Below are 12,852 nucleotides of genomic sequence, written 5' to 3'. Positions count from 1 at the left end.
GTTATACAGTGGGTGTTTTGTGTTATGCAATAGGTGTTTTATGTTATACAATAGGTGTTTTGTGTTATGCAATAGGTGTTTTGTGTAATACAATAGTGTTTTGTGTTATACAATAGGTGTTTTTGTGTTATACAATAGGTGTTTTGTGTTATACAATAGTGTTTTGTGTTATGCAATAGGTGTTTTGTGTTATGCAATAGGTGTTTTGTGTTATGCAATAGGTGTTTTGTGTAATACAATAGTGTTTTGTGTTATACAATAGGTGTTTTGTGTTATACAATAGGTGTTTTATGTTATACAATAAGTGTTTTGTGTTATACAATAGGTGTTTTGTGTTATACAATAGTGTTTTGTGTTATACAATAGTGTTTTGTGTTATGCAATAGGTGTTTTGTGTTATGCAATAGGTGTTTTGTGTAATACAATAGTGTTTTGTGTTATACAATAGTGTTTTGTGTTATAAAAATAGGTGTTTTATGTTATACAGTGGGTGTTTTGTGTTATGCAATAGGTGTTTAGGTCTGACCAAAGGTCAGGATGACCTATTGTCATCATGTTTCGTCCATCGTCGTGCGCTGTGCGCCGTGCATCGTGCGTAAAAATATTTATACAAAAGCCTACTCCTCCTAAACCCTTGAGTGAATTACATCCATATTTGGTGTGAAACATCCTTGGGGAAGGACAATCATATTTTATATAAATGAGATAGGTCCGACCTCTAGGGACAGAGGGGCGGGGCCCCAAAAGGGCAAATTTTCTTAATTTAAGCTTTTAGATCCTACTCCTCCTTCATCCTTTGATGGTTTTCATCCATATTTGGTGTAAAACATTATTGGGGACGGACAATCTTATTTTGTATAAATGAGCCTGGTCCCCACCCTAGGGACTGAGGGGTGGGGCCCCAAAAGGGCAAATTTTCTTAATTTTAGCTTTAAAATCCTACTCCTCCTTCATCCTTGGATGGATTTCATCCATATTTGGTGTGAAACATCATTGTGGATGGACAATCATATTTTATATAAATGAGCCTGGTCCGACCCCTAGGGACTGAGGGGTGGGGCCCCAAAAGGGCAAATTTTCTTAATTTTAGCTTTAAAATCTAACTCCTCCTTCATCCTTGGATGAATTTCATCCATATTTGATGGAATTTCATCCATATTTGGTGTGAAACATCATTGGGGAAGGACAATCATATTTTATATAAATGAGCCTGGTCCGACCCCTAGGGGCTGAGGGATTGGGCTTCAAAAGGGTGAAATTTTCTTAATTTTAGCTTTAAAATCCTACTCCTCCTTCATCCTTGATGGATTTCATCCATATTTGGTGTGAAACATCATTGGGGAAGGACAATCATATTTTATATAAATGAGCCTGGTCCGACCCCTAGGGGCTGAGGGGTGGGGCTTCAAAAGGGCAAATTTTCTTAATTTTAGCTGGCCCAATTCCTGTTTTCAGGTTTCGGTCTCCGATCTCAACGATTTTATAGGGGTTTTAATTGATGCCGAACAACATACAACATTTTCGTAAAGATTTTTGGTATTCCAAGATGGCCGCTGGCCCACTTCCTGTTTTAAGGTTTCAGTTTCCAATCTCAATGAAAATTGGTCAATAGGGATTTTAATTGATGCCGAACAACATGAAAACATTTTCGTAAAGATTTTGGTATTCCAAGATGGCCTCTGGCCCACTTCCTGTTTTCAGGTTTCAGTCTCCGATCTCAATGAAAATTGGTCTATAGGGGTTTTAATTGATTCAGAAAGGGGAACTTTAGGTGAGGACAATCATATTATATAAAGGACCGAGCTAAGACCCATGGGAATAGTACGGCGGAGGTCCAAAATGGGAGCTTTGCTGAAATTTGGCTTTAAAATCTGACGACTCCTCATATTAATCCTTGAATGGGTTACAGCCATATATGGATGAAGGGCTACCAAGTTTGTTCAACAAATGATATTTACCTATTTCAGAAACTTACATATTCAACTAAGGATTCCTTGAATTGTTTATATTAATCGTTAACCAATACTTTATACTGTGACTTTGTTGTTTTGTGCCATGAGCCAGATGACCGTTAAGGCCCATGGACCTCTTGTTTGTGTTATACAATAGGTGTTTTGTGTTATACAATAGGTGTTTTGTGTTATACAATAGGTGTTTTGTGTTATACAATAGTGTTTTGTGTTATGCAATAGGTGTTTTGTGTTATACAATAGGTGTTTTGTGTTATGCAATAGGTGTTTTGTGTTGTACATTAGGTGTTTTGTGTTATACAATAGTGTTTTGTGTTATACAATAGGTGTTTTGTGTTATACAATAGTGTTTTGTGTTATACAATAGTGTTTTGTTTATACAATAGTGTTTTGTGTTATACAATAGGTGTTTTGTGTTATGCAATAGGTGTTTTGTGTTATACAATAGGTGTTTTGTGTTTATAAATAGTGTTTTGTGTTATACAATAGTGTGTTTTTGTTATACAATAGTATTTTGTGTAATACAATAGTGTTTTGTGTTATACAATAGTGTTTTGTGTTATACAATAGGTGTTTTGTGTTATACAATAGTGTTTTGTGTTATACAATAGGTGTTTTGTGTTATACAATAGGTGTTTTGTGTTATACAATAGGTGTTTTGTGTTATACAATAGGTGTTTTGTGTTATACAATAGTGTTTTGTGTTATACAATAGTGTTTTGTGTTATACAATAGGTGTTTTGTGTTATACAATAGGTGTTTTATGTTATACAATAGTGTTTTGTGTTATACAATAGGTGTTGTGTGTTATACAATAGTTGTTGTGTGTTATACAATAGGTGTTTTGTGTTATACAATAGGGTTTAGTCGAAAATTGAAGATGGTAAAAAGGTAAATCATGAGTATATTTGTCTTCATAATAATGTAGACATTTATCCTGCAACCAGCATTAGCTACCACATATGTTTTTGCTGTATTCATGCAGCACTAACATAAATCAGCTGTATTTTAGAATTTCAGCGTGTGCGCTGATTCGACTGACCTACTTCCGAGGTGAAATGTTCTTAGAAAGAACGACATATTGCAACATCGTTGGTATCTTTCAGCTAAAATGTGTTTTTGGTGAATGTTGCAGGATAAAATGCTGACATGGTCAGTGTCTTTAAATATAAGCTGTATTTTTGGCTCGGGCCAGAAAGAAAAAGTAGCTTGCTGAACGCTTGCCCACATTTTTTCTTTCTTAACCCTTGCAAAAATACAGCTTATATTTTAAGACATTGACCATGTATTCCCTATATATACATGTTTTTGAAAATGTAAGTTTGAAAACCTACCTGAGAAACTTTCATATGATCAGAAAAATCCCTGTTTTCTCACAAATGTTTCTCATTCACATATTCAACAAGCACTGCTGATGTGAGCTGTTCAAAAAGTGTTATTTTCAAGACAAATTTCTAATATATGTTAATAGATACATGAATTAAATATTTAAAATCTTTTCTTTTCTAGGTTGTATATGACTTTGTGCAAGACTGTTTGTTGGAAGCTGACAACAAGGGCTACAACTCCATTGCATTCCCTGCTCTTGGGACAGGCATGCTTAAATTCCCTAAGGACATAGTAGCTAATGCAATAGTGGAAGGCATTAAAGATTATGAAAAGAAAAAACAAACTCATCTCTTACAGGTGAAAGTTGTCGTGTTTGGACCTGATTGGAGAGATATTGTACAGGTGATTATGATTTTTAAAAGTTTTCTTTGTTGATCATGTTCAAGCTTCACAGTTGACCTTCCCACCAAAAGTAGGTCAAGGTCACTGTTACATATGTCATAATCAATAAATGATGTTGCACAGTTGTCTTAGACGGAAATGTTACATCTGAGCTGTATTTATAAAGAGATAAAATTCTAAATTTTTTCTTGTAATTCCATTAATAAAAGTTATGTGATAAATACAGAGTTCATTTCATATGAGATTTTTTTTTAAATGAGTCTAAAAAGTTTTTAATTTTGCAAGCCTTGATGACCAAAATTTAAAACTTTGAAACTTGTGAAACGAGTTTTATAAAATCTCATATGAAATGAACTAAAAATTCAGATATGTTTTATCACTTATGATTACAACAATCTACATTTTGAAGAATCTCACATCAAAATATATTGTATAAATCCAGCGGAGGTCACAATTTTGTCTTGAAATCCTCGAATCCTAGCATCACATCGCTGATTATTGATGTCAAGTCATGACATCACAATGAATTTCAAGCCAATGAAAAGCGCTTCAGGTTATATTACACAAGTGACATATCCAAATATATTGCATGCTTTGTGTGAATTCACTGGTGGATTATGTGATAAATACATGTATGAATATATGACTGTGCATATATATATATATCAATCGTTTATTTCAGGCCTTTAAAGATGAAATCCAGGGAAAGAACAGAATACAAAGACCAGGTATGAAAACTTTCTAATTTAGTATTAGTGTTAGACTTTGTGTTGTACAATCAAATAGATAAATTCAAAGCCACACCTGGGCTCGAACCCAGGACCTCCAAATATTTGCCAGACCTGGGCTCGAACCCAGGACCTCAAAATACTAGCCAGAGGATCTACTGATTGAACTACCTGGTCACTGGTCCAATCCAGAATTGTTACATGTATAATAATAAAAAAAAAATGTCATTAGAATAAAAAGGATAAAAAATATTCCATTAAAAAGGACAAAAAGGGGTTTCATTGAAGTTAAAAGGAAAAACGAACATTTGGAATTTTGCTCATTTGCTTGAAAGTGATATTTATTATCACCATGACCAAAGAACATTTGTGAAATTTTCTGTTTTACAGTTACATCTACGGTTCCTGCCAGAAACACCAAAGCCTTCTTAAAGCACAAATACATGGAGTATCCTCGCCCTCCCCCATACTGGACCAGGTACACGGACAAGAAAAGTGTGAAGGAATGGGCGATGGACCCCAAGTCCTCCCCAACGCTGGTACATGTAGACAGCCAGACAAAAGGATACATAGAAACCGTCTTCAAGAACACTGGAATGGCGTCACACACAATTGTTAAGATAGAACGACTAGAAAGTATCAAACTTTTAGAGAATTACCTCAATATGTGTCAGAGTCTGTTTCGGCAGGCGTACACGGTCGGTAACTTTAAAGACTTACAGAACGTTAGTGGATCTCGAGGACCAGTTGTCACTTCTAAGCATCTCCATAACGCCATGACACAGCATCTTCATTATGAAATCAATGAAGCATATCTTTTCCATGGAACGAAAAGTCCTTATGTACAAACAATTACTTACCAGGGCCTCGACAATCGCTTAGCTCAGGCTGGTCGCCTTGGAAGTGGTGTGTATGCAGCAGAGGTGGCATCCAAATCCAGTCAATATATTGGTAGGTATCGGCTAAAAATATCTAGATGACTGAATGTCAATACATTTATTGTTTGTTACTGTATATCGCTTAAAATTCGTGGGGATCATATTTCACAGTTTCATTCATGAAAATAATCCCACTGCAAAATTTACTGGCTATACAGAATATGGTATAAGGAAAATCAAATTGTATTCCGTGATCTCTGTATGAGAAAGAAAAAAGTTAAATAAGTTAGCTAATTATGGTGATTTTTTTCTTTGTGGTCCGATGGACCATGCATGGTGAGCTTTTGCCATACTATGGCAACAAGCAACTTCTTCTTCATAACATAAGCAGAAACTAAGCATAGGATAACACTCATATTGCAATGGTAGCATCCTTATGAGGTGGGATTCAAAATTGCACAAATGGTGGGGCTGACCATTAGGGGGCCTCAGGGGTGCAGGAACTAAAGTGGCCAGTTTGGCTATTTTCATGACATCTTTTCTGAAGCCTAGCATGGAATTATAAAGCATTTATATTGCAATGGTAGCATCATACAAATGGTTGGATTGACCCCTGGAGGGCCAGCGGGCAGGGGTTAAAAGGGGTCTATATGGCTATTTGTATATTAACGATTCCCTAGGGGCAAATCCAGGTGTTGAAAGTAACTATGTTGGACCATAAAAAGTGTCTTATTAAGCAACTTGCCAAGTGGTCTATATACAGAGGTTAGTAACTGTCACTAAGACAGCATGGTTTAACAGTAACAGAAGTAATGCAATGAAATTGTTTCAGTCTCACTTGTCAAAGCAGACTTCTGTTTGCTTTTCGCTGGGTGATTTTTCTCCGGGTACTCTCGTTTTCCTTCCCCACCAAACCTGGCACATTCTTAAATAACCCTGTGACGTAAAACTAAAAATGATAAAAAAAAAAAAAAATCCTCATAATTTGTATGTCTTCTTTAACAGATAGAGACAGTAACGGGTTTAGCTACATGTTTCTTCTCAGAATGAGCCTCGGAGATATCGTTACTACAAAAAGTGGCCAAAGCTACAGGCGCCCACCATGTAAGGCATGCCATGCAGCTGTGTGTACTCAACACTCGGAAGTTTACACATCGGTAGTGGCAGACGGCGGAGCTTTTAGTGATCGCGAGTTTGTGGTTTACGACCAAGACCTTACCTACCCAGAGTATCTCATCACATTCAAGTGATGAACTGATCAACAAAATGTGAGAAAGTTTGAATAATTACTGGACAGACCAGCATTGTTCACTGATCTGGAGTATCTCATCACATTCAATTGATGAACCGACGGACGAAATGTGAGTTGGAATTATTACTGAACCAATCAGCATCGCTCTCTGATTTTGAAAGTGGACAAACTTCACATCAGGTAGTCCATGACATCATCAACATGCAGACCAAGCAAGTTTTCAGTAAAATAGACCTCCCTGGATTGTTGATATACTGGGGTTTATCTAATAACGACAGTTGGTCAGGGCCAAAGGTATTTTTTTTCGTTTTTTTTTCATCTGTGTAAGCTTTATTGGCCAAATGTCTTGCCTGTCTCTCTTTGTTAAATTACATTATTGCGTTCATGTATATTCGGAAATTGTATACAAATGAATACATAATCAGAAGTGTTTGCTGCTGGACAATGAATCATGGCCGTTAAGCACAATTTTTGTTGTGCGATAATCTGGTGAGCTACCCGTATTGTACCATGCATGCACTGACAAAGTTGAACAAAGCTGCTGCTTTCTTGCCATCATTTTCAGCACCCATAGTCTATACTTTATCATCTTGTAAATTAAAACAAAGAAACTCACAAAATATTGACATATAATTGCATATATTGTTAAACTATCAGTAGTTCTTTTGGGTTTTTATGGACATTATTAGAAAACACAGTCGTATATATGACATGGAAATTGGAAAAGAAATTAAGAATTATCAAGTATTCTTTTGGTTGGTCAATTTATAGTGCAGTGTTATTGTCTAGTATGACATTTTCTGCTCAAAGTGATTTGCTATCTACTTCATCAGAGAAAATACTTGTATGAAAAACCTTGACTATGGAGTTTATTTACTGTTCCTAACAAACATTTTATAGTCTGATTCTGTGTGAATACCTATATCAGACCATTAGATTCACATAAAAGGAATACCATTCTTGTTGCCGTATAAACACATTGTGAATATTTAAAAAAAAACCTTTAAGGGAGTAAGGAGACCAGGAATCTCTCTCATGGAATCAGATTTCTGAGTTGTCAAATTCTGTTAGTTCCCTGTGTCCCTGCCATCTCACCTTGGTTAAGATTGAGATATCTTACTGGGTAAGATAGAAACATCTTACTGGGCAAAATGGTAAGATAGAGACATCTTAATTACTCGGTAAGATAGATATATAGATATCTTAACTTCACCTGAGAAATGTGGATATCTCTGTCAAGGCATCCTTCGATAGTCCAAGGGTTACAATCGCTGTTTTTATATCCACCCCTGGAATATGTCATGGCAAAACTGAAGGCAATAGAAGTGATCCTGTGATATACATCAAAAGAATTGATAAATGATACACTGTGGTTGACTGTGTGCCTTTGAAGTTGGGCGTTTCTCTCTCTGTAACCTTTAAAGGAAGTCTCTCCAGATTGGTTAGTTTTTAGGTCATTCTTCTCAAGTTCTACCAATACGATCTGGCTGAAACTCTAAGCATGAAATGATCCTGACATGGTCTCGACAAAGTGTTGTTATTTTTAGAGTCGATCCAAAATTCAAGATGGTCGCAACAGCCACCATCTTGAAAACATATTTTGAACTTCTTCTCAAGTTCTACCAGTACGATTTAGCTGAAACTTGCATGAAATGATCCTTATACGATTTTGACAAAGTGTTGTTACATCTCTGGTTGATCCCAAATCAAAGATGGCTACCATGACATCATATCTAATTAATTTCCTATACAACTATTACCAAGGTAGTCAGAAGACCGTTAAGGCCCTTGGGCCTCCTGTTTTCTCCTGAACTGTCAACAGTTTTACTATGAGGGTGGATTTACAATGTAACGTCAGTGATAGTAACCCCTGGAGCATCAAGGAATCTGTCAAGCATATTTATTGTGTTATACTTTTTGTTAATTTTACAGCTGTTTCTCACGGAAAGAGCACTACAGTGTTATTATGTTAACTTTTTACATATTTGTGATGCTACATAGAGTTTCTCACATCTTGTTATATCAGTAACACTTTTGTAAGCTGCTCGTGAAGCTTAACCTTAGACTTTCTGGCTTTGCATAAATATTCTTTAACTTCAAGGAATTCCTAACTTAAAATTCCACATAGGAAAGCATTACAGAAGTTAAGGAAAACCCCTTAAATTTAAGAAGTCTTCCTTAAAATCCGTAATGCATTCTAAATTAAGGGATTCCTTAAATTCAAGGAATGTGCATTAAACTGGGCCTTGTAGTGTTGTCTATATTCCGTCTTTTCATATTACAGAGTTAGCTCCCTTGTGGGTAGGTATCGATTGTTATGTCATTATTTTGTGAGCGCAATTCACATTGTTATCTCCTAAATATATGACGTTAAGCTCACAAACACATGATGTCACAATTAATACCTACCCGCAAGTGCAGATAACTCTGTAATATGCAAATTCGGAATAAGTCATCATTAGCTTCAGTGAAATTCTCCTAGCCTGCTTTGACTGTGATAGGAAAAGTTTATAAGGTTCAAGAGCATATATGATTATCTTTTTCAATTTTCTTATGGCCTTTAAAACAACCAGATCTGCAATATTCACGTCATTATTTTTGTTTATGAGTTCTATTAATTTCATTAACATTCCATTTAATCCGTTACATTGTTTTTGATTAAAATGTTTTTGAGATCTGCATGTTAATTAATCAAATGATAATTGACGGATTACCAGCCCTCAGTCAAACCATCCAGGTACCGCACATGACTTTGCATTTTGTATTGGATTTACCAATTTGCTACAACATTGAATAGAGGCATGTGCGTTTGCGAGCACAAGGCATGGCCACATGCTGCCTGGCAATCATTCAATAGATATATATTTTTCATGAATGGAATCTTAAACATTCCATTAAATCTGTTACATTGTTTTTGGATCTGTCAGAATCAAATTATTATGGAAGTATATGTTTATAATTTGCAACTCAAGCATTCTACTTTATTTATTTAATGCAATATTTTGAATTTTATTGAATTTACCATTTTTCAAACATTTTTATGTTGTTCAAAAAACATTTCTTTTCCCTCAAGTGTTATGCATACATATTTTATCATTTTGACTGTTCATTTTACACACATTATCTATACAACAAGAGGCCCAGAGGGCCTGTATCGCTCACCTGGTTTGTAATGCCAAGTAATGTTCTGAATACAGGTTCATTGTTTCTTTTCTGAAGGAATTTTAATATTAACCTCTAAATCCCCTATTGGGCCCCACCCCTCCTGCCCCCAGGGGGTCAGAGCCAAAATTTATACAAGTTCTGTTCCCCTTCCCCCAAGGATGTTTGTGGCCAAATTTGGTTACAATCCATGCAGAACTCTATGACTAGTAGCGATTTAAAGGATTTACCTCTATTTCCCCTATTGGGCCCCGCCCCTCCTGCCCCCGGGAGACCAGAGCCAAAATTTATACAAGTTCTGTTCCCCTTCCCCCAAGGATGTTTGTGGCCAAATTTGGTTACAATCCATGTAGAACTCTATGACTAGTAGCGATTTAAAGGATTTACCTCTATTTCCCCTATTGGACCCCGCCTCTCCTGCCCCCGGGGAACCAGAGCCAAAATTTATACAAGTTCTGTTCCCCCTCCCCCAAGGATGTTTGTGGCCAAATTTGGTTACATTCCATTCAGAACTCTATGACTAGTAGCGATTTAAAGGATTTACCTCTATTTCCCCTATTGGGCCCCGCCCCTCCTGCCCCTGGGGGACCAGAGCCAAAATTTATACAAGTTCTGTTCCCCTTCCCCCAAGGATGTTTGTGGCCAAATTTGGTTACAATCCATGTAGAACTCTATGACTAGTAGCGATTTAAAGGATTTACCTCTATTTCCCCTATTGGACCCCGCCCCTCCTGCCCCCGGGGAACCAGAGCCAAAATTTATACAAGTTCTGTTCCCCCTCCCCCAAGGATGTTTGTGGCCAAATTTGGTTACATTCCATTCAGAACTCTATGACTAGTAGCGATTTAAAGGATTTACCTCTATTTCCCCTATTGGGCCCTGCCCCTCCTGCCCCCGGATGACAAGAGCCAAAATTTATACAAGTTCTGTGCCCCTTCCCCCAAGGATGTTTGTGGCCAAATTTGGTTACAATTCATGTAGAACTCTATGACTAGTAGCGATTTAAAGGATTTACCTCTATTTCCCCTATTGGACCCCGCCCCTCCTGCCCCCGGGGAACCAGAGCCAAAATTTATACAAGTTCTGTTCCCCCTCCCCCAAGGATGTTTGTGGCTAAATTTGGTTACAATTCATGCAGAACTCTAGGACAAGTAGTGTTTTAAAGGATTTACCTCTATTTCCCCTATTGGGCCCCGCCCCTCCTGCCCCCGGGGGGTCAGAGCCAAAATTTATACAAGTTCTGTTCCCCCTCCCCCAAGGATGCTTGTGGCCAAATTTGGTTACAATCCATGCAGAACTCTATGACTAGTAGCGATTTAAAGGAAATGTTGACGGACAGACGGACGGACGGACGGACGACGACGGACGGACGGACGGACGGACGGACGACGGACGCCGCGCCATGACATAAGCTCACCGGCCCTTCGGGCCAGGTGAGCTAAAAATGAAAGCATAATGATTTTCAAGGGAAATCGAGCATAACGCACATTTTTTAAGTTTGTAATGTATAACCATGGTTTTACAATAAAATATATATTTTATGTATAATAGTGTCAATGATGATCTTTAAATTAGTGTATATATTACCTCAATTGTCAATACACAGGTAAAATGTCTTCATGTGAATTCAGGTTAGTTTTATTGGTAAGAGCAAAAAAATCAAGGTATATTACACTTCGATATTGTACTGAAAATGACCAGAAATTGACCTGAAATTCAAACAGAAACAAAAAACAAACAAAAAAATGAGTCAGTTTCACTTTCTTTTCATTACAAATCTACCTGATAGCATTTTACCTGTGTAGAGTGATAATTAATCAATTGATGTAAATTCATTGCATGTGAAAATTCCATTTTCAGACCAATCAAAGGTTGGTTGGTTTGAGCTTAGCGTACATTAACAACTAAGGTCAGTGGAGAACAGCCTCCTCTATACACATACAGTGAATGTGTGAATATCTATTTGGGAGGCTGCAGTGTACTTGTGTTGTGTCTCTTTGTGATATTGAAAACTCCTTTGAATTTTATAGTGCCATCTCACTGAACCATACCACAATCAGACAGGACAGATCCTATTATACCATGATAACGGGCATACCAGTTGTCCCACTCCTTTTATGCTGAGCACTAATATGAGCAGAAACTATCGCTTTTACATTTGCATTGTGACATCTCAGCCAGGAACCAAGAGTTGTCCTTACAGGGGCGATAACTCAACTTGAGGCTGAAAGTGAGGCAGTGTCAAGGGAGATGCAAGGGCCTGTGCTGTTATCTGTATTTTGTGACCAAGAAACCCTATGTCAATCAAGATGAAAATACATCAGTAGTTACTGAACTGCTTTGTCCTTTCCTGTGACAATAATTTTTATCAAAATTGGCTCAAATTTGATAGACAATGATTTGATCATAACTGTCGTCAATAAACCCCAAACACTAGACGATGGAGTGAATGGCGTTTGAAGCTCACACAGGTCATTGTGTATGCTAAACAATTAGGGCACTTCATGATATTCACATCAAAACATGTACACAGATTAATTTCAATAAAAAATTGTTTATTAAAATAATATGGAATACTGGTTACAAATTTGATAATGAGATATAATTTGGCGGTCATAATTAATAGAATCTTACATGGGCCTATCAGGTGGACAGGGATATCTCAACCCGAGTGAAAGATTTTGGCTGGTCGACCCGAGGCTTGCCAGTCAAAAATTTTCACTCTGGTTGAGATATCCCTGTCTACCTGACAGGCCTATGTAAGATTCTTTTTCTCCCATTCTCTAATGACAAATGGTAAAAATGGTTGTCGCATTTATTGTTGACGTCACCGTCTAGACCGTGTGAGCTGTCTTTTCCCTACCCCGGTAAAAGACAGAGTTATCTTTTCCCTAGCAACCGTTGGATAACCCTGTCAAGTATGGGAGAAAATGTTATCTCCTATATTGTGAGGGGGTATTGATTGTTACACATATATAATATACATTTCTTTGTGAAAGCAAAATTATTAAAATGGCCAAAATGATTTTCTTACAAAACATGGTGTAATATTTCTCTCAGAAACTACCGCGGTAATGACCTCTAATAATAAGCAAGATTCTTTTGGTCATGGTACAAATAAAATGTCATAG

General features: G+C 37.0%; 1 protein-coding gene across 1 annotated transcript in view; it reads left to right on the top strand.

Moving 5' to 3' along the window:
• The window catches only part of LOC138327191 (uncharacterized), a 42,994-nt gene extending 30,619 nt beyond the window's left edge, over positions 1-12,375 (top strand). Inside the window, exons 19-22 of the mRNA XM_069273173.1 lie at positions 3,480-3,701; positions 4,384-4,429; positions 4,820-5,380; positions 6,313-12,375. Coding sequence (XP_069129274.1) covers positions 3,480-3,701; positions 4,384-4,429; positions 4,820-5,380; positions 6,313-6,557 — 1,074 coding nt within the window. The 3' untranslated portion in view covers positions 6,558-12,375. The remainder of the gene's footprint in view (positions 1-3,479; positions 3,702-4,383; positions 4,430-4,819; positions 5,381-6,312) is intronic.
• The last annotated feature ends 477 nt before the right edge of the window (positions 12,376-12,852 follow it).

This window comes from Argopecten irradians, chromosome 7 (genome assembly GCF_041381155.1).
Source record: "Argopecten irradians isolate NY chromosome 7, Ai_NY, whole genome shotgun sequence".
NCBI lineage: Eukaryota > Metazoa > Mollusca > Bivalvia > Pectinida > Pectinidae > Argopecten > Argopecten irradians.
Note: the sequence above shows the minus strand (reverse complement) of the source record. Positions and strands in the feature narration are given on the sequence as shown.